The 20,783-nt window shown below is 48.1% G+C and overlaps 2 protein-coding genes across 3 annotated transcripts in view; both read left to right on the top strand.

Annotated features, from left to right (window-relative positions):
- FOXK1 (forkhead box K1) overlaps positions 1-9,940 on the top strand; it is a 55,938-nt gene extending 45,998 nt beyond the window's left edge. The window contains exon 9 of the mRNA XM_050317848.1: positions 1,048-9,940. Coding sequence (XP_050173805.1) covers positions 1,048-1,268 — 221 coding nt within the window. The 3' untranslated portion in view covers positions 1,269-9,940. The remainder of the gene's footprint in view (positions 1-1,047) is intronic.
- A 1,771-nt stretch (positions 9,941-11,711) lies between these two features.
- Positions 11,712-20,536, top strand: AP5Z1 (adaptor related protein complex 5 subunit zeta 1). Of its 2 annotated transcripts, XM_050317377.1 has the most exons (17): positions 11,712-11,817; positions 11,995-12,132; positions 12,425-12,611; positions 13,379-13,523; positions 13,822-13,934; positions 14,519-14,687; positions 15,383-15,523; positions 15,903-15,940; positions 16,020-16,182; positions 16,452-16,630; positions 17,132-17,274; positions 17,988-18,137; positions 18,349-18,460; positions 18,860-18,957; positions 19,207-19,339; positions 19,516-19,730; positions 20,018-20,536. In XM_050317377.1, the coding sequence occupies exons 1-17, from the start codon at positions 11,777-11,779 to the stop codon at positions 20,286-20,288; spliced, it is 2,436 nt and encodes an 811-aa protein (XP_050173334.1). In that variant the 5' UTR covers positions 11,712-11,776; the 3' UTR covers positions 20,289-20,536. The 2 variants fall into 2 exon arrangements, with proteins under 2 accessions (XP_050173334.1, XP_050173335.1); XM_050317378.1 differs by lacking the exon at positions 19,207-19,339 and having other exon boundaries at positions 20,018-20,157.
- The last annotated feature ends 247 nt before the right edge of the window (positions 20,537-20,783 follow it).

Genomic DNA, 20,783 nt, shown 5'->3' with positions numbered 1-20,783 from the left:
TTGGTGACTGCCCTCATCATTACCCTGGTTTTTTTCCGTTCATCCTCTCAATACTCTACAGCCTCCTTCCCATGCTTTGGTAGAAGTTGCTGGGCTTTGAGGGCCTTTGTTCTGTGTGCTTTGTTTATTTATCCTAGGGCTCCTTTTTTGATGCATTTAGCAGTGAACACAGCGCTAATGTTCTGTGATTCCATCCTTTGCAAATCAGTCTGAAGGGCAGAGGATGTTCTGTCTCCTGAGTCCCCTTTGGCTGCCTCTCTGATTGAAGCAGAGTCCAAAAACTGCATGTGTTTTGTTTTCCAAGCGGTGTTGTGTGCCAAAGCCAGTGTGTAAGCACATTCTCTGTCTGGAACTAGGGATTGTAGACATTTTTACGGAGGGTTGCTACTTAAATTGCCTCTTTTCTCACCACTTTTATTAATGGAAGGGTGAGATCTTGTGTTCGTACTGAAATACAAGACTGAAAGCCAGAAATTCCTGTCCTGATCCCAGATCTGATGGGAACACATGTGGTTGTGTAGGGTAAGCTCTTTCCTACCCCTTTTACAAGTGAGATGTCAGTACACTCAACATTTGGATACTAATCTAGTTTCTCAACAGCCTCTCTGTTCCTCCTGTGTGAGCAGAGCTCAAGGGAGCCCCTAAACCTCCCAAGTGAAGGCCCAGCACAAAGATGTTGTACCTTGCAAAGGAGTTCTGATTGTGGGTGATCAGAGAACTACCTCTCAAAGAGGAGGTGTGCTCTGGTTTTTAACCAGGACTTGATCCTCTCCTGCTGGAGATGAATGCTTAGCTAGCAATGCCTTGTTTGACAATGAATAGGAAGAAGGAAATTCTTCCATGAACAGGGTTTTTCGTGGTTTGCTAAACTTGCACAACAGCTGGGGTTGTGAGTGGAGAGGGAGCCTTTCAAAATGGGCTGAACAACACTTGACCGTGTGCCAGCTGTCGCACTTGATCCGTGGCGTTTTGTTTTCTTGCTTTCTGGAATAGCAAACACTTGTGCTAGTTCATCACACTAAATCTCTTTCTTATCCTCCTTCCCAGCTCTTACAAACCCACTGCAGCTCCTTGCAGCCCAGGCCAGCTCGTCCACTCCTGTTGTAGTCAGCCGGGTCTGCGAGACGGGGACCGAGGAGACGGCAGCAGCCTCTGCCAGTGAACCTGAAGTGAAAAGAGCCCGGATAGAAGAGCCCAGTGGAGCAGTCCCAGCCCAGACTGGAGTCATCACATCTGCAATGCCACAAGGACAGGCAACCAGTGAATGAAGAACCGGTGGGAGGAGCTGGAGTGATGTGGGGTGGGCATGATGGGATGGCAGGAATCCTAAAGCAGCTTTCACAGGAAACAAACCACAACTGTAACAGCTCAAAACATAAACAGCTCCTTTTAAAGTCAGATTTTTAAATGGGAGGACAACAGCTGTTAGAGTCACAAGGTGCCAAAAAGAATGGAAAACCCCTCCCAAGAACCCATATCTGGAACTCTGTTCTGTCTTTACTTATGGGATATTTTTTCCTTTTTTTTTTTCTTTTTTTTAAAAGATTCAAAAAAAAAAATTACAGACAACTGATTGTATGACTGCTGGGATATTTTTAACTGTCTTTTTCCCTTTTGGCTCCAAGGGGATGGGATTTGCAGTTCAGCATCTAAAGGAATGTAATACAAATACAGTCTGCTCCCTGGAAAGAAAACTCCTCACGTTCTATGCCTTAATACCACACTTCTGGAGAGCTTTGAACCATAGGACCATTTCAATAAGGTCACCTAAGGCAATCAAATGCTGAAAGATGGGTGCAGTATCTCACAACAACATTAAAGAAACATGGTACCAAGCTTAAAGAAAAAGGCAAATGATTCTGTTTTTTTTAAAACAGAAAAATTCTGAATATGAATGCTTATTTATGTGAGGGTTCAGGAGGAAGAGTTACAGGGCTCAGCCACCTGGATTTCCAGATGCAATTTCTCTCCATTCCCTCTGAGAGAATAAGATGACAGAGGAACTGTATTAACTTGGTTCCTGTAAAGATACTAAAAACACAAAGGGGTTTGTACCTTCACTGATTTCTTACAATTATTCCTCACTTGCTTTGGACAACAGCCAAAGTATCTTGATGCCTGAGGATCACGTGGGGAAGGGTGTCTCCACAGGTTCTGTGTGCATTTGATTGATCCCATCTTGTGCTGGAGCTTTGGTTCACAATAGCAGTGTAGGTGAAGGCATGGCCACTGTCTCTGTGAACTTGAGAAAATGTTGGTTGATCCTCTGCACTAAAAGCTCCCGTTGGGGGTGTGCTCCTCAGCTCCATGGGCAGGAGGCCAGGGCTGGGCAGGAGGCTGTGCTGCCCCTCTGCCATGGCAAACACCAAAGCTCCTGTGTTACTCTTCAGAGAGGAAAGCTGAGGGCTGGGATGAGAGGCAGCAGAAGCCATACAGTGTTTCACACAAATTCTGTAAGGGTGTAGAGACCAAGGCAAAAGACTTTCCTTTTATCTTCCATGTGGCAAAAGCCATCTGGAGCTCTTAAACAATTTTTCTAAAGGAATTTGGAGGTTTCCTTGCGTTGCTTGGCTCGCTTTCCCGTCTCTTCTGCCTTGAGAGCCTTCACCAGCAGGAGGAGGCTTTTACTCAAACTGTATTCCAGGCTCCTCATGTAGTACAAGGATGTCTTATCAGGAAAGCAGATTTGACTCACTGCAGCCACGAGAAATAGTGGGTGCATGTGATACCTTGTGACTGGCAAAGAAGTCAACCCCTGCCTGTAGCCTCCAGCAAACCCCTTTGGTTTTATACCCATTTGCAGTCCCCTTGGCTAACATGTCTTCTGGCAGCACAGCAGAGATCTTTTAATTTAGCAAATGTTATGGCTTTGGTTATGGCCAAAGAGACTTAAGAGGGATGGGCTGTACCTCTCGTAGGTTATCCCCCATCTGTACTGATTTGTTGTCCAGTTGCTATCCTATGCAGTCTGACAGTGCTATCACAGAGCAGAGAGAGCAAACCCGCTGCAGGAACTCTGCAAAAAGCTTTTCCCAGTGTGCAGTAAATGATAACTGGCAGCATGTTCCGTGGGGATTAGGGGGTAAGGCACAACTCCCCAGTGTCTGCTGGAATCTGGGGAGGGGGAGGAAATCCACAAGGTAACAGCTGGCATCACTTCTTCCCTTCTAGGTTTCCTTTGTCTTTGCCAAATCCTATTCAACAGCCAAGTCCCACTGCTTGAATAAAACCCCGACATGTTTTATTCTCAAGTCCCTTGTTTTGTGAGAAATATTTCTAAAAGAAGGAAAGAATTTCTCAGTCTCGTGATTTGCGGTTACTTTCTGCGGATAAAGGCACGTTAAATATTCAGGACAGATCATTTATCTCAGCCTGGCTTTCAGAATTTAGGTGTGTGCCTTAAGTGACAAGTTGTTAGATTGGATTTTAGTACTTTAAAATGGTTTTGTGAAGGAGGATTGTTACAGACCACAAGGTAATTGAAGCAGGCTGGCCTCCAGCTGCCCCTTCTCTCTAGGTGTGGCGTAGCGGAAAAGCACATGGATTAGCTCTGTTTTCTGTAGCCTTTCCAAAGCCAGAACTCAATAAAATGAACTTCAAGGAAGAATGCACAAGTGAGAGTGCAGCACAGTTTATCTGTGATTAATCATTACTTTTGGGTGACTGCTGGTTTAGATGCAGGCACGCCTCTGAAACAACCCTGGGACTCGGGAGCTTTCCAGAAGCACAGGAGTCCTTGGGTTTCCAGAATGTTGTGTGAGTCAGAGCAAGATGAAAAACCATCAGAATACTGTTCAGGATGTGTTGTTCAACTGCCAAAGTTTGCAGATTTTTCTTTGCTGCTGCTTTTCTCTGGGAGAGTCTAAATAATTAGGCCCTGAACTTCTGTAAACTAGTCCAGCACTGTAGAAATACATCAGCTGAATTCAGTGTTTTCATCCACCAGCTGCTGCTTTATAGATACCTCTTGAAAGTCCATCCTCGGGTTGCATGTGTAGATTTGCCTACTAAGTATTTAGAACAGAATAACACTTTCTTCCTTTTGTGGCTCACGCTGCCTGCTGGTTCAAGTGGGAGTTGAGGATAAGCAAATATCTTTGTTCTGTTCCCCCTCTCTGCTTGACGTGTCTGGAACTTGTCAGTTCATCCTGTCAGGGAGTTTTTTGCTTTATCACTCTGCTGCATCCCCCTGGTACTGTAAGAAACAGCCATACCACTTGCAGATAGTTTTGTAGGTTTGCCTAAACATTGCCTGATACTGGATAAAGTAACTGTTCCTGCTAAATCCTTTTGAGAGCAGTGGAAAAATGTGGTTCTCATCTGGAACATGCGAGATGGAGGCCTCTTGTTTCAAGCCTCCAGATTAATTCTTTCATCACACTGCTCAGTCTGGAAGACAGCACCATTCTTTTTACATAGCAATCCTGATTCCCTGGGCTGCAGAGGAATGAAAATTAATGTGATGGTGGAATTAAGTCTTCAGCTAGAGAGAAAATGTTTACCTTAATGGTTCTATGCAGTACTCAGATTATTTTGAATTGATCATCCAGCTTGGGTTTTGTCTAAAAAGTTGCATCTTATCCTCAATTAATTATATTAACTGAGGAAGGTTTGAGGGGACGAGAAGGAGGAGGCTTTACAAGAGCTGAATGCAGTTGTTCTTGGTTTTATTCCACTGGAATTCCTTAGTTGTTGTTCATCTTGACCTTGGCTCTTGTGATACAGAAGGCTTTTTGCAGTAAGATCAATTTAATCTGATTTAGTGATAACACAACACAGTGCTGAGCACAAAATTGAAGTTCATGATTAGCTCATATATTCCTTTCAACTCTTTTTTCCTTCCCATATTCTTCCCTCCCCCACACCATTTACGCTGTCCCCTGTAGCATATCCTGTCATTTTCATCCACTGACCTGAGCAGCACCTTGCATTAAGCTCTGCCCAAGGACTCGAGGATGAAAATACCTGTGGAATACATGTTGCTCCAGAGCAGCTTGAGAAAGGTCAGTTTGGTCACCCTGTATTAATTTTCATTCTGTGTTTTAGACATGTTACTGTTGGGCATAGCTTATTCAGGGGTGTGTTTTCAGAGATACATTAAAGCTTTGTAAGAGGAAAGAAATAGTTCAATAACAGCAGAAGCCTTTACAGTTCTTCTGCAATCAATGTCATGGTCTGCCTTCAGGTTTTGGAGGGACTAAACTTGGGTTTGCATGTTTTAGAGAGCTGTCTTTCAGAGTTAATTTCCACTTTTTTTTTTTTTTCAAATTTTCAGTAGGGAAATACCAGCAGTGCAATCAGACTTGGAGCACAGAAAGGTAGGGACCTGTATCAAAGCAAGTGAGAGCATCTGACCTGAGCTTTCGTGCAGTGTGGTGTGGAACACTTTTCCCTGCCTGCTGGCAACGTTAAATTGGTATTAGAGCTTTTCATCTGTGTTAGCAGGGAGTGTTCCCAGGGAGATATTTGGTGTCACCCTGATGGTGTGCAAGCATGTAAATGAATGTCAAAATATAGGGGTGAAAGGAGAAATGTTTCCCTGCCATACCTGGATTTGGGGATCTTGAATGACGAGGATTTAACCTAGCAATAGTTCTGTTTCCACAGAGAATCCACTCTCACCACCCTTCTCACCAATTTAAGAAGAATTTCCCACAGCTGCATGTGTTTGTTGCCTCTCAGAAGAGCCTAGCTCTGCCTCCTCTGCATCTTCCAAATAGGTAGTTGAAGATTCCAGTAAGATTTTCCCCATTTGCTTCCTTTTCTTGAGATTGAACCAACCTGGTTTTCCTGGTCTCTTCTCTTACATCACGTGCTCAGGCTCCAGGGCATCAGGTGGAATTGCTGCAGGTGACTGTGAGTCTTGTACTGGGGAGGCCAAAAGCAGGCACAGTTCTGCAGACATGATCTGGAAAATGCTGGATGGATTGGAAAAGGAATCCCTTTCCTTGGCCTGATAGCTACACTTTGGCCTGTACAGCCCAATACCTGTTTGGACTCTTGCTGCAAGACAAGTGTCAGTGTGAGAAACGAGTCACAAAATGAACTTCAAATGCTCTGGATTTCATTTGTACTTATGCAAGCATCTTGTCCCTCTCTTCCAAAGAACAGTGCCAGCTTGAGTCTTGGAGTTTTTTGAGCAGGAGGCAGCACTGAAGGATCCTGATCACCTTCAAATACCTGTGCTTTACCTTATCAAATGATAGTTTAAATCCAGTGTGGAACTTACCTTGAGTTTCTACCCTGATGCAAAATCTTTGAGGTTTTTTTAAGTCTTGCTGCTAATAATTTGGACTTGGGCATTAAAAATGAACCTCTAGTGGAACAGGACTCGCTTCATCATTTTGCCCTTGCTGCACAGAGTTTCTGAGTTTGTAAATGCCATCCTGCAGCAAATGATCTGTCTTCTCTTGCCAACCAGTCTCTTGGGCAGCTCCTGTTTCTGCTCCTCATCAGTTTTTCCCCCTCTATTTGTAGTTCTTTCTGTCAGCTCCAGAGTCCTTTAATCCAACTCCTAATTTAATTCCATTGCTTGGAGGTCTGCATCTGGCGAGGATCTGTGTGTTAGGCTGCAGTTATACAACAGATTGTTCAGTCATGTAACTTTTTGTTTCCTTCTGGGTGAAAAATTACGCCAAAGCTGCTACTACTATAGCATACACTACTGCTGGAAAGTGTAGCTTCCACCAGAGCCAGCTGTGCTGCAGAAAACAGTTACACTACAAGGTCATCTGGATTGCTGGAACTGATGGGGTTGGGAAGTGATGCCACCTTGCATCTTGATCTGCACCTGACCAAAACAGAGCTGGAGCATCTCTGTGTGTGGCTGCCTGGCAGCTGTTTGGCTGTGATTAGTGGGATCAGCATCTCTCTCTGCTGGGTGTGTTACTTGCAGGGCAGTGCACGTGTTTGTGCACACAGGTGGGGATACATCCACATACAGTAGTCTGTAGTGGGAATTAGCTGGCTGTGAGGGTGGGCTTACCCTGTTAGGGTGTCTTTCGTGGGGCAGTAACACCCCAGGGAGCATTTTACTTTGGCCCGAGCGAGACATTTGGAAAAATACTTGGTTTTCTTGGAGCACTATATTTAAATTCCAGACTTTTTATCAACTTTTGACCTTTTGTATTTATATGTTCAGAAAATTCTTCTGATACCTTTTCAATTTACCAACACTGAATTAAAACCTTTCAGAATGTATGGCTGGTCCTCTCCTTACGTGTCACAAGTTTCAGAGCCTGAGGGTAGTTGTGCCAAATCTACCCCCTTTGCTCTCAAGATAGAAAAAAAAAAGAAACCATTGACAATTCATGGGTGGCAGCTAAGGAAGAAACCCTTTAAATATTTTTTTCAGAGAATATTAAATTAGATCTGTGTAAACATAAAATTTATATTTATTAATGTGTGTGTGTGTGTGAGCGTGTGTGTCAATATAGATATATAAATGGTCCATGACTATTTCTTTCTCTTAAATGGTACTTTCAGAGACTTTTATACAGTATGTTGGTAAATTCCTGCACCAGGCACTGACTCCTGAAGAATGATGTACCTGTTTTTGTAATGAATGTGAGCAGCCAGTGGAAGCAGCTTTACTTCAGTGATTGCTTTCATTCCTCTTGCAGAGCAGAAGAGACAGCTTGGTACTTGCATCTTCCTTGTGTAGGAGCCCTGCTTCTGGCTTTGTTGTGCTTTCAGCCACCTCAGTCCACGCTGCTTTTCTGGCAAGAAAATCCCCCAAAATGGCACTAATGAAAGCTAGAATCCTTTTCTTGTCTTCAGTTATCTGTAGTTGTGGTGTTGGGGAGTTCTTTACAGATTCTGCTCTGTAAGTAATGGGACCTTATTTCTAACAGAGGAGGTTTATGATGGGTCCACGAGGATGCTGTAAGGCTGAGGAATTCCTCCCTGCCAGGTGGCTGAGCTAACACTGGGGCACTATGAAATAGTTTCTTTTCCTCTGTGGTGAGATTATTTTCCTTTTATCGTGATTCTGTCTCTTTGTGGGGAGAGGTGTGTGTATATCCCCTTAAAAACAAACACAGAAGGGTTTTTCTAATGTTCCCGTTCACAGGGAGTACATTTTACCAAACTGGCCAAACTTCATTCCACGAGGATCACTAAATTCACAGAAGTGTGTATTTTGACCCACTGGGATCTTTTGGTGATTATTCTTAAAAGCAGGTGACAGTTGGCTTCCTAATTCCTAATTGCTGTTGCAGAAATTCCTTTCTCTGTGAGGACCTGAGTTAAGGCTTCACCTCGGTGATCACTGGCTGGTGATGGGGCTTCCGTACTTAAGGGTTGGTGGTAGGAAGAGTAACAGGAAATGGGAGCAGTGAAAGGAAGCAGCTTTCCTTCTCAGCAGAAAACAGCCCTTGTGAGAACCAGATTTCCCCTGATATTTGATTATTCCTCGTGTCTGCTCCGAGTTAAGCGATGCCCCTTCGCTGTCATCTCCCCCTCTCTGTCCAGCTTCTCCCCCACCTCAGTTTCACTTCCAGCAGTCTGAGACAAAGCCTTCCTTAAAGCTGAGGGCAACAGTGAGGAGAAATGTCTGTTAGCTGAAGAAAAATGAGATTTAAATGGAGCAGAAAAAGCGAGATTTCCTTCTGTTTCACTGTCTTGCTGCTAAAAGTCTGGTGCAGAACATCCTGATGTTCTGCTGATTTATATGCTGCTCTTGGGAGGTGGGCAGGCTGCTAAATAGGCAGGTTGGCTCTGTAGCAGTTGAATTACTGTAAACCTAAACTTGCTTAATCTCTCCTGGTTTTTTTCTCCCTCAAATGGGCTTGAAGTAGAGGGAACCAGAATATTGTTTTTAAGATCTTTTTGCTTTAATAGAAGACAGAATGGTAAAAAAAAGTCTCATTCAAATGTACTGATACAGAAAATGGCTTTAAAATACAAAAATCTTACAAGACCCATATCTTGTCTTGGGTTCTGGACATGCCTTGTCCAGCCTGCCAGCCGACCTCCACATAGCCAAAAAGAGCATTTTAAGACTCTGTAGCTATCCAAAGGACTGTTATCCAAAGGACTGTTAAAAGCTGTTTAGGGATAAATCAAAAGCTGTATGTGAGCAATGGGTGGTAAAGCTGGAAATTCAGATCCAACTCTGAATAATTGCTCTAAAAAAAAAATCCAGAGAAATCTGACTCTCCCCGTGTTCTGCAGATGCACATTCCCACCGAGTCCCCAAGGGAAGGCTGAGAGGAGAACCTGAAATACCTCAATGGCTTGACAGAAGGGTTTGCTACAGAGACCTGGGCCAGCCTTACCCCTTTCCCCTCGGTTTGGCACTTATTTTAAAGATGGTGATGGAAGGGGCAACTAAAGCCATGCTTGCATTTCAGTTCCTGGTGTTACCTGTGCAAGACACCTCCAGCCAGATGTTCTGGGGTTTGTGGGTGTTTGTTTTTTTAATACAGCTGATATCAAAAGTATTTTTTGTGACTTGTTTTCGTTATCAGTGCTTTTTACAAAGCAGGTGTGTATCCCAAGGGGGAAGCTTCATCTGGGGCAATGGATGTGAAGTTCACCTTCTTTCCCTGGCCATGTTGCAGCAGTGCTCCTGTGAGATGCTCAACTGCACAGGCAGACCGTGGCTCCCACGAGGGTGGGATCCTGCATCCAAGGAGCAGGACCTGCATTTCCACATCAAATGGGATACAGTGGTTTTGTTTGCTTGTTTGTTTGTTTTTTTTTAATATGGAGCCATACATTTTTTTAAGTAATTTGAGATCTGAATGTGATTTCTAATGTATCGAGAACGTTAATATTTTAAAGCTATAACAAAGTTTAAATTTCTACTTTTTTTTTTTTTTTCATTTATTTTAACTGTTCTGTTACCTTAATTTGATGTATGTGGTTGGGGAATGTTGCTTCTCCTCTTAGCATTTGTTTCTATAACCAGAAATAAAATTATATATGAAAGAGAAAATGCCCTGAAATTGTTTTGCTGCTTTGGGGTGACAGACTTGAACCTTTCCAGTGTGGTATCATAGTGGGGGGGTGAGTTTCCTGCAGCAGTTTGGGTTGTTCTCACGGTGTAAGGGGACAGTGTGTTTGGTATTTTTTCCTTTTATTTTATGTAGGAAGTAAGTATTTATCTGCACACCTTGCACTGCTCCAGAGTTCACAGACTTTTGATCCCTTGGCAGTTATTTGGGCAGCTGTTGACTCGCAGCTGAGTGAACATAATGTACGTGTGTTTGAGATCTGTAATGCTTCCCCTGGGGGTTATAAACTATTCCTCCAGCTCCAGCTTTTGTCATGAACTGAGACATTGTTATTCTGAAAGATAAGCTATTTCAGTGTATTCCCCTGTAACTCATAATAATGGTTTCATGTAAGCATATGAGGTCAGAAAACATCTACCTTATAGTTGGGCTTTTCCTCCCTTGTCCTCCTAATGCAGCTACAATTTAAGTTCTGGGTTTGTTTTGACTAAACATTCTGAGCTCCAAAATTAAATAGGAGTATCTTTTAAGACCTCAGGTGACATAAAGTAGCTGTAATTCATAGAATCCCGGTATGATTTGGGTTGGAAGGGACCTTAAAAATTATCCAGTTCCACCCCCTGCCATGGGCAGGGACACCTTCCACTAGACCTGGTTGCTCAGAGCTCAGTCCAGCCTGGCCTTGAACACTTCCAGAGATGAAACAGCCACAGCTTCTCTGGGCATCCTGTGCCAGGGCCTCCCCACCCTCACAGGGAAAAATTTCTTCCCAATATCCCATCTAACCCTGCCCTCTGTCAGTTTGAAGCTGTCCCCCCATTGTCATGTCCCTTGTAAAAAATTTCTCTCCATCTTTCTTGTAGTCTCCCTTCAGGCTCTGGAAGGGGTTTGTTTTTTTTTAATTGACTAACCAAATAAAAAATAATAACATGGTACACAGCGAGCTAAGATGTTCAGCAGAGCCGTTTTTGGGGAACATCTTTTAAGATTGTCCTGTCTTTGGTTCCCCATGTGCAGTAGGTGTATTTTCTGACCCAGTCAGGAGAAAGGGTGCATAGAAAAAACCAAATGCTCCTCCTTGCTCCCCTCCAGCTCTGTTCCAGCTAGGGTGATAGATGCTGCTGATCTTCCCAGGGCAAAGGGGAGCTGCTGCTCTGCTGGCTAATTGCCCAGGAACGCTGTTAATAAACGCTAATGCCTGGAGGGTGCAGGGCAGGGAAATACCCAAGGGCAGAGTGCCAACCTTTCCTCCCTGACACCTTTTCCTCCTCGCAGGGGATGCTCAGCATGGTGGTGAGAGCTTCTGCCTCGTTAGCCGTCAGGAGAGACGAGACCGATGGGGAAATACTAATGGATTTTTAACCTTTTGGAAGTGCTGGAGACCCGCCTGCTGAGCAGCTGTTTTTAACATCTCCTGCCAGTTTTGGGAAACACCGTTTTGTGAACAGGCTGCAAGAAAGGCTGCTATGATACTGTTTACCATCAGTTCCTTAGAAAACCCAGCTCTGGCATCTCTGCCATGGGATGATGTTTTCCACAGGTCTCAGCCCCCAGAGCTGCTCCCTTCACGCCACGCGCCATGGCCTCGGAAGCGAACTTCTCCGCTGACTCCTGAGGTGGACAGTAACAGCAGCAGCCCCTGGAAATAGTCCGTGATCTCCGGTGGAGAGAATTTTGGCATTACCCCTCCGCTGTGCAGGCGGAACCTTCGTGCAGCAGCCGCCGCTTTCCCCCGGAGGCGGCCCCGGCGGACCGGCCGGCCATGGGGGGCCGCTTTGTGGGCGCACCGGGGCGCGGGGCCGGGTGCGGGGTGCGGGATGTTCTCGGCGGCGGCCGAGAGTTTCCTCAGGCAGGCGAGGTGCGCTGGGGATCCCCTGGGGGCCGGGGGACCGCCGGAGAGACCCCTCGGGGCCGGGCGGGGTCCTGGCGGGCGCGGCGCTGAGGGAGCAGCCAGGCCCGGGGGATGGGTGGGGGAGTTGCAGGAATTGCGGGTCCAGCGGTCCTGAGAGCCGCCGCCCTCCCTCTCCCCCGGCAGGGAGATCCATGAGGAGGAGCTGCGGAGGTTCGCCGGCCGCGTGTCCGCCCTCCTGCAGGGCCCCGAGCCGGGCGCCGAGGCCGCGGAGGGGCTGCGGAGGCTGCACCTCACCGTGGCCGCCACCAAGTACCCCCGCAGGTGAGCGAGCGGCTGCTTTCTTAACCCCAGCAAATCAACATTAAGCCCCTCTTTGCCTTTCCCCCCCCCCACCCTTTGCTGAGCACAAGCTGCCTGCCTGCTTCTGCAAGGGGAGTAACAAGTGTTGGTGTCACTGAGCTCTCTGTCAAGAGGAGCAGCATTCAGAAGTGCAGGTGATAAGATGGCATCAGTCACTGTCAAGGGGGATCATCCCCCAAGCCAAAAATATGCAGGAAATAATCATCTGAATCCTTTCTTGCCTGGCAGTGATGCTTTGCTGTGGCTCTTGCAGGCTGGATGGCAGGTTCGTGGAGCTGTTGCAGACAGTGCTGTGCTCGCCCAAAAGCCCTGAGCAGGTTCAGGTGTTATGTGCTGCCATCCTGAGAGAGATGTCACCTTGCCATGATCTGATCCTCTGCTGTGATGAGATTCAGGATACAAAGCTCTTGAGCCTGGTATCCTCTGTCCTTCTGGCTCAGGTAAATGACCTGTTAAGTCACAAATCTTCCCTTGTCAATATGGATTTGCTTTTTGATTGTTCCCTGTCACCGGGCTCCTCCCTGAGCTCAAGGAGAGTAAAAATCAATTGAGAGTATATAGGAAAAAGCAGAAGCATTACCATGTTCATTTAAGGAACCTCGTTATTCTGCTTTGCATAGGGAAAAATAGCAGCTTTTTTTGTGTTTAGCATTTGATAAGAAAAACTGCTTAAAATTGTAATATTAAGAAACTGATGCCCTGGAAGCAAAAAGGAACCCTTTAGTGCTGGCTGCTGAAGTAGATTTCAGATCAGGGCTGCTTGAACCTGGGGAGCAAAAGATTTTAGAGTGAATTTACTACTCCTTTTTATGACACTGGCTTTCATGTCCAAATATAAAAAAATACACACAGAACCTATAAAACATGTAGGGCTGTAAATGTGAATGACACTGCAAAGATCCAGATTCTCCAAGGAGAAGAAAACATGAGGATTTTCCTGTTCTCAGTGCTGCCTGGGGAATAAGCTGGAAACTTCTTGGTTTTCCCCTACTCCTTTTACTACTATTGTGCCTGTTAAAGATAAAATATTTTTCTTGAAACTTCTCGTTCTGAGTTTCACTGTATGTTTAGAAATGTCTCCTAGCTAGTGCTGTGAGTCCTTTTTGGTTTGACTTTTGTGCTGATGCCTGATGGAAGAGATTACATGGTGTTGGGCTGTAGCTCTGGGAGATTGTCTGCCCAGCTTTACCTCTGCTTTATTTTTAAGGGAAATAAGAAGGGTGAAGTGGCTGCTGTGGGGCAGCGGGTTGTGAAAGTCCTTGAAGGAAGATTGCCCAAGGGTCAGAGTGCTCTGTTCCTCCTCCCTGTCCTGGCAAATGTCATCAGTCTCTCACCAGAATCTCTAACTGAAGGTAAATATGTAGGAAGGGCTGAGATTGCCACCTGGCTGTGATCTGTGTAGTGATCAGAAGGCTTTGGTTAGAAACTGCTGTCAAAAGTGATGTCTGGGCCACAAGGAAAGTGAACTCACTCCCTGACTCTGAGGCAGGATGAGGAGTACAGGGCATCCAGCCCTGGCATGCCAGTTCCTTTACAGACTGCTGGATCAGAGAGACAGGGATCTAGGCTGGAGAAAAATAGAGTTAACAGGGGTGCAGAGGCTGCTCCTCTGCCCAGTCTGGCAATGACCCTGTGACTTTCCTTGCACAGAGCAGACAGATGCTGTCAGTAGAAAGCTGGCTGGCTGGCTGAGGTATGCCAGTACTCAGCAGGGAGTCGCTCAGCCCTCGGGAGGTTTCTTCTCCAGTCCCAGAACCAAACAGGTGAGTGCTGAGTTGCCATGGTCACCTCACAGGGGTAGGAAAGCAAAGTAGGGGGATTTATAGCTCCGAGATCTAAAAGTTCTGCTTCAGAGCCAGAACTTTAATCATAGAATCGTAGAATCAGCTGGGTTGGAAAAGACCTCTGAGATCATCAATTCCAACCGTTGATCCAACACTGCCATGGTTACCAGACCATGGCACTGAGTGCCACATCCAGTCTCATCTTAAACACCTCCAGGGATGGTGAATCCATCCTCTCCCTGGGCAGCCCATTCCAATGGTTGATTCACTCTCTGTAAACAATTATTTTCCTAATATCCAACCTAAATCCTTGAAGCGGTTTTAAGGGAAGAGTCTTAGTGCCCACGTACCTCAGAGTAAAAGGTGATTGCAAATGAGGCCAGTGTCAGAGAGAACAGTAAAGTTTGGAGGATCCAACACAGTTGGCTTTTCTCTGTCTGATGCCTGCCCTCTTGCAGGACTATAAATGAGGGCTAATTATCTCCATGGGCTCAGTCGGGTTTTCCCTGCATTCCCATTCAGCCTTTCCCTCAGGGTCTGACCTGCTGCATCTTTTCTCTCAGCCTGCTCCTGTCACAGAGGTGGATGGTGCCGTTGCCACAGACTTCTTCACAGTGCTCTCAGTGGGCCAGCACTACACACAGGACCAGTGGCTCAACGTGCAGGCCTTCTCCATGCTGAGAAACTGGCTGCTGTGCTATGGGGGCCAGGAGGGGAAGGCCCCTAATCCAGGTATGGACTGAAGGTCTGAAGGCCAGGGTGAGTTGCAGCCCCAAAGAGAGGTGTATGCTCTGAGATGTCATATGAGGTGGCTGCACCAGCAACCAGCAACCTCCTCTGTTTCAAAGTGAGAGTAGGTTAGATTAAATATTAGGAAGAATTCTTCCCTGTGAGAGTGGTGAGGCCCTGGCACAGCTTGCCCAGAGAAGCTGTGGCTGCCCCATCCCTGGAAGTGTTCAAGGACAGGTTGGATGGGGCTTGGAAGAACCTGGTCTAGTGGAAGGTGTCCCTGGCGAGGGGTTAGAATTAGATGATCTTTAAGGTCTATTCCAACCCAAACCATTCTGTGATTCTCAGTGGCAGGAATTTGGGCAAGAGTTCAGAGATCTTGGACTAGGAGCAGGGAGACTTCTGGGAGGAGTATCACAAAGCCTGCTGACTGATCCTTAGTGAGCCTTACATGAGGAGTTACTCTTCAGTGAGTCCCCTACTTTCAGACAAAGCCCCATGGGTCCCTAAGAAAGAAGGGCTGGGTGGTGGGAGACAGCATCTCCTTAGTGTTCTCGTAACATTTCCTTCTCCCCTGTCCTCCCGTTTTTCACACTGCACTGGGGACAGTCAGCTCCTGTGCTGTTGTTGGGCCACTGTGGGGGCTACATCGCCCAGGATGTCAGCAGGAGCTGACACATGTAATCTTTATTCTGTAGATGACAAACTAGGAGTGGACAGGTCTGTTACATCCATGGTCTCAACTGCATCCAGCTCCAGTCGCCTCCTTCCCCCGAAGGAGCATCTGCGGGAGAAAGCCTTCGAGTACTGCCAGCGGCTGATTGAGCAGAGCACCCGGCGTGAGTCTTGCCATGAACCCTCCCTGCAGCTCTCCTGGCAGTGTTCTTGGAAACATTTCTGGCTCGCTGCATGTTTGGGGCTGGGATCTCACTCCCTGGAGTCCACAGTGAGGCTCCAAGGGTAGGACCTGCTGCAGCTGCTGGTGCAAGTCATTGACCGGCCCTGAGCTGGGGTGTCGGGAGGGATTTGGAGGCAGTGGCCATGTTCTGCCTCCTCCCTTTGATTTGCAGGGGAGGCTGGGAAACTTGTTTATCGTTAGCCTGGAATCGGGATCAGTATGTGTTCCTACCTGTCCTGAAATTGAAGTCAGTGCTCAAACTGCCCATCTACTGTTCCTGTTTGGGCTCAAAGCATAACTTGGACTCCTTTCTCTGGCAGGACCCCTGAAGAAAGATGATGGAGACCTGCAGAAAGCTGTAAGTACATAGAGGTGAGGCTGAAACTCCAGGAGTTGTGGCTTCCCCTACTCCAGTGTGACTCTCTGCTCTCCTGCAGTGTCTCATTGAGGCAGTGACTATCATGGACATCATCTGCAAGCAGGACTCCTCCTACGTGCACCGCGCTGTCTCCTCCCTGAAAATCCTGCACGGCAGGATTTGTGGGGATGCCACTTATGCCAGGGCACTGCTGCCCATTGCCCAGTTCTTCCTGAACCACAGTAAGTCATCAGCTCCCCCTCCCTCATCCACAGTCTAGTCTTGCACACTCCAGCACAACCTTTTGTCCTAACAGTTTGCTGGCTGCCAGAGTTGGCTAATTCCACCTTGGCTGTACTCTGGGATGGATGATCCCACTCCAGGAGACCCAGGAGATGAGGGGTCCCTTGCTCTTTAGAAAAACATAATCCAGATCTAGATTAGCCCCTGGAGCCTGTGTTGGCAGGGCTGCTGGGTGGGCTGTGCTCAGCAGTGTGTTGTTTCCTCACAGGCAAACTGGCAGCTGTGGATTTGGATGCAATCTACAAACACTTGTTCACTGATATCCCGGCCCAGCTCTTCCACAACTCATCACTGGCCTTCGAATTCATCCAGTTCTGCAAAGACAACAACCAGCTCTTCACGGACACCTCCAGCATATTCAGGCAGAGCTTCCCAAACCTCTTCAAGGTACAGCTTGCTGGAGCAGCAGAGGGGAGAGCCTGTTTCACATTCCTTTCTGTGCCCCAGAACTTCCTGTTTGCACCCCAGAGCCCTCAGTGTGCCTCCATGTCAGTGCCAGGGAAAGCACAGGCAAGAAGGACTGTTATAAAAGGAACTGAGAGTTTTAAGAGGGAAGAGGGTTCTGGGTGTGTTTGGCACTGCCAGGAGGGGAGAGTCTGTGGTAGCAGGACTGCCAGTGGGTTGGGAAGCACAGTGAACACAGGACACAGCACTTTGTTTCTGGAAAAGTTTTATAAGTTGCCGCTTAGCAACCACTGAAGCAGCTGCCAAAGGCCTGTGCTGAGCTTCCAGCAGCCTCCTGGGTTTTGACCAAACTCTCAGATTTCTCTGATTTTGCTTTTCAGAAGTGGTTTTCCCTTCCCCATCCCTTCTGTCACAGCATGGAATTGTCTGGGTGTGTGGTGGAATAGCAGGGACAGTGCAGCAGTTTGTGGTTGTTCCTTGCAGTTCCTGGCGTGGAACAGCCCGCCCCTTATCTCAGAGTTTGTGGACCTTCTCCCATTTCTGCTGGATGCAGGCACAGCCATTGAGATCTTCCATTTGCTGCTTGACCTGCCCTGTTTGACAGCAGCTCTGGACATCCAGCTCAGGTAATGCACCTTCCCTTCCTCTCACTTGCTCATCAGGGTCTTGACATTGACCACAGCCCAGTACACTCCTCTCTGAGCCTCAGCCTTCCTGTGACTGCTGCTGTCACAGACCTACAGTCAGGTTAACACCGAGCTGGACTGTCTCTGGGGCTCAGGGAGCTGTTGTTATTCCCCTCCCCTGTCCAGTTCCAAATGGTTGCCACATGCTGAGTCTGCCATGAACCAGCACCTCAGCACAGAAGTGAGGGCTACCTGATCTCCCTTCCCTGCTCTTACCCCTTTTTTCTGGCTTTGTTCCCCTGAAGGCATCCAGAGGTTTCTTCCTGAGGTCATTAGGAACTGTGAGTCTCCAGGAAGATGAAATAGGACTGGAACTGGCTGTACCTCTGCTCTTCCTTGTCCTCCCAACATCAACAGCTCTGTCTAGAATGCTTAGAAAAGAGAGTCATCCAAGAAGCAGATGTTGGTGGGTTTGGATGACTGAGGGTGCAGAGTGCCATTTTTCCCTTTCCCGGCAGGGATACAGAAGCAAGTCTGCTGGAACTGTTGCCTGAGGATGGGGATGGTGTGAGCTCATAATTTTGTGTCATCCTGATTGTCTTCCAGAGGGCCTGGACTAATGAATTTGCTGTCACTTGTTCAGTGTTCATGACTCCAGCTATGTCCTGGCCCGTTCTCATAATGCAACACGTCCTGTGTGTGTTTTCTGCCAGGGCAGCTGCTCTTCCTACCTCTGAGAAGGCCACAAGTGACCCAGCTGTGAAACCAGCCACCTGCCTGGAAGCCTTTCGTCATCCCCTCTACAAGAGCACATTCCAGCATCTTCTCCGCAGCAGATCTGCTCCCGAGGATGCCCCGGAGAGGTGGGAACCACCAGGGTGTGGCTCAGCCCTTCAGCTCTGGGAGGCAGCACTGGCATTGGTGGGAAAGGCACAGGCGCTCTGGGGCTGGGGTGAGGTGGATTTCCCTGTGTCAGCTTTGCCAGCACTGAGAGGCCATGTGGGGGATAGGGAAGGGCAGCCAGGAGAGCAGCTGGGAACAAGCTTTCAGCAGTAACTCTTCTCTTGTCCACAGTCTGATCCCACTGCGGCAGCTGCTGGGATCCCTGGCTGGCAACCCAAGGGTGGTGCAGTGTGCAGAGACTGTCCCTGTCTTACTGGAGCTCTTTTTCAGGGTGGTGGCAGAGGTAGGTCCTTTTGGGGGAGGTTGGATCCCACTTGTGCCACGGGGGCCTCTTGTTATGCGAAGAGCAGTCGTAGAAGCAAAATTATTAAGACGCTGCAGCTTCAAGAGAGGGGTGCACCAGGGGAGGGTGGGTTTGATACTGGCATGAACCACCACTGAGCTGGCCACTTCATGCAGAGAAGCAGAAAAGCTCCATGGTGTCAGGTTCACTCTGTGCTCTCAGCCAGCTGTAAAGAAGAGGGGTGAGAGCAGAGTGCCTGATAGCTGCTTTGTGCTCTGCTCCCTTCCTGCTAGATCAGGCAGTTTCTCTGCCAGCTGTCTTACCTGGCTGGGTAGTTTGGGGTTTGGCTGCTAGAAGTCACTTGTTTCAGCCCTTGCTGAAGCAAGGGCTGGTTTTCAGTTTGCAGACGGGTGTCTGATAAACCAGCTGGTGGTGCTGCTGCTGCAGAGGAGCGACCAGCTCTACGAGATCCCAGCGTTCAAAGATGACGTGTACAGGTGAGATGGGACAGGAGGCCCAGCCAAGCTCCCAGCCCTTCCACTGGCTGCAGCCAGGCAGCCCAGGGCAGCCCAGGAGCCTTGTCAGTTGTGGCCCAGTCCCTGCTGTGACACATCTTTGGAGGGTGAAAAACAGGAACACTCTGGGGTCACAGCACTGTGCCAATGGCTGGATACTGCCAGCCCCTCCTCAGATGGGTGATGACCACCTTGCCCATGGTCTGAGCTCTGCACTTCCCTCTGCCCCAGGGTGCTGAGCTCACAGCTGGCCATGCTCTGCAAGCTGCACCCTGCACTCATCGTGGAACTGTCCACAGAGATTCTGGAATTCTCAGGAGCAGTCAGCAACATCCAGAGCAAGGAGCCCATCTTCACCCACGTGGTGAGTGGGGCCTGTCTGCTGCTGCCACAGGCTGCTCCAACTACGGTGCAAGCTGGTGGTCACCTTCCCTTTCCTCCTCTGTCCTAGAGCATTAGCTAACCTAATTTTGTGTTCCCTAAAAGTTACTTGATTCCCTCTGCTTGTGCTTGCCCTGAGCACATCTGCCTTTGCCCCAGGTCTGGGCTGTCGGGGAGTACCTGTCGGTGTCCTACGACAAGCGCTGCACTGTGGAGCAGATCACGCGGTTCTTTGAGGCCCTGGAGGCCGTGCTGTTTGAGATCACCCAGCTCCGACCTCTGGCCAGCACCCCCAGCTGTGCCCCCCGTGCCATCAGCGTCCTTATGGCCACCCTGACCAAGCTGGCAGCCCGCAGCCAGGACTTGATCCCCAGGTGAGGACGGGCAAAGGGTTGAAACGTGCAGATCTCGTGAGTCCAGACTTGGGTTTGCTAGTGATAAATAACTGAATTTGTCAACTGATGGAACCTGGAACTGAAACAGGACAGAGGAGATAAGCTGTGGAGGGGCAGAGTTTGGGAAAGTGGGATTCATCTGCTGACTAATGCTCTGTCACCTGATATTCAACTGCACTAGTCTGTGGGCATTCACAGGCTTAAGTAGTGACCTGGCTGGGTGTAAAGGTCCTGCCAGCTGATGTCTGCATCATTCTCTCCTGCAGAGTGTCCATGTTCCTGTCCAAGATGAGGACATTTGTGCGGAGCCCCGCTGTCACCTCTGTTTACTGCGAGGAGGACCTGGAGGAGATCCTTATTCGGGCAACTGAGCTCATGAACCTGCTGAAGATGCCCAGCGTGGCTCAGTTTGTGTTCACCCCCCCCATGGATGTGGCCAGCACACGGCTTCAGAGAGAGGTGAATGACTCCCTCCCTTTGGCCCTGAGGATGGTCACCCATCTCCTGGAGCCAGCTCCTGGCTGCATGCCAGTGTGAGGGCAGGAGGTTTCTGGAGTAACTCACTGGACACTGCTGACACTCAAGGCTGATCTTAGCTGGAAATGAGGAACAAATGATTGCAAATGAAACAGAAAACAGGAATAAGTAGAGCTGAGGCTGCTCTTCTGCTCTGAGGTTCTTTGTATTTCTGTGTCCCAGCGTCTGTTGCTTTTTTATCTCCTAAGCTTGTCTTATCCCTCCCTGTCCAGTATGCATTGAATATACCAGTGGGTTTGTGTGAATGTGGCAGTGGAGTGAATGAATGCATTAACACCCTGCCAGCACACTGTGCCCCTTTGGAGTTGTACTTCTTCCCTCCCTTCCTCTGCCTTGTTTCCCTCCCCTTTGCTCTCACTACACCTGGCTCTGCACTTTTATTGCCTCTTCTTGCAGCAGATCAGCCGAGCCTCTGTGAGGTGGTGGAAGGACTGTTAATCTGCTGTGAGCCATCACCACTCTTCTGTCTTATCATCAGTGAGCACACTGAGATCC

Source organism: Myiozetetes cayanensis, unplaced genomic scaffold (assembly GCF_022539395.1).
Source record: "Myiozetetes cayanensis isolate MyiCay16 unplaced genomic scaffold, myiCay2020 scf20-37, whole genome shotgun sequence".
NCBI lineage: Eukaryota > Metazoa > Chordata > Aves > Passeriformes > Tyrannidae > Myiozetetes > Myiozetetes cayanensis.
This window is presented reverse-complemented; position numbering and strand designations above follow the sequence as displayed.

What these genes read in the sequence shown, in the direction of transcription:
- AP5Z1 (XM_050317377.1), top strand. Translation starts at nt 11,777, where the DNA reads ATGTTCTCGGCGGCGGCCGAGAGTTTCCTCAGGCAGGCGAG. An exon ending in GATTGAGCAGAGCACCCGGC is followed by an intron (nt 15,524 to 15,902) that starts GTGAGTCTTGCC and finishes TTTCTCTGGCAG; the next exon opens with GACCCCTGAAGAAAGATGAT. An exon ending in AGCCCATCTTCACCCACGTG is followed by an intron (nt 19,340 to 19,515) that starts GTGAGTGGGGCC and finishes CCTTTGCCCCAG; the next exon opens with GTCTGGGCTGTCGGGGAGTA.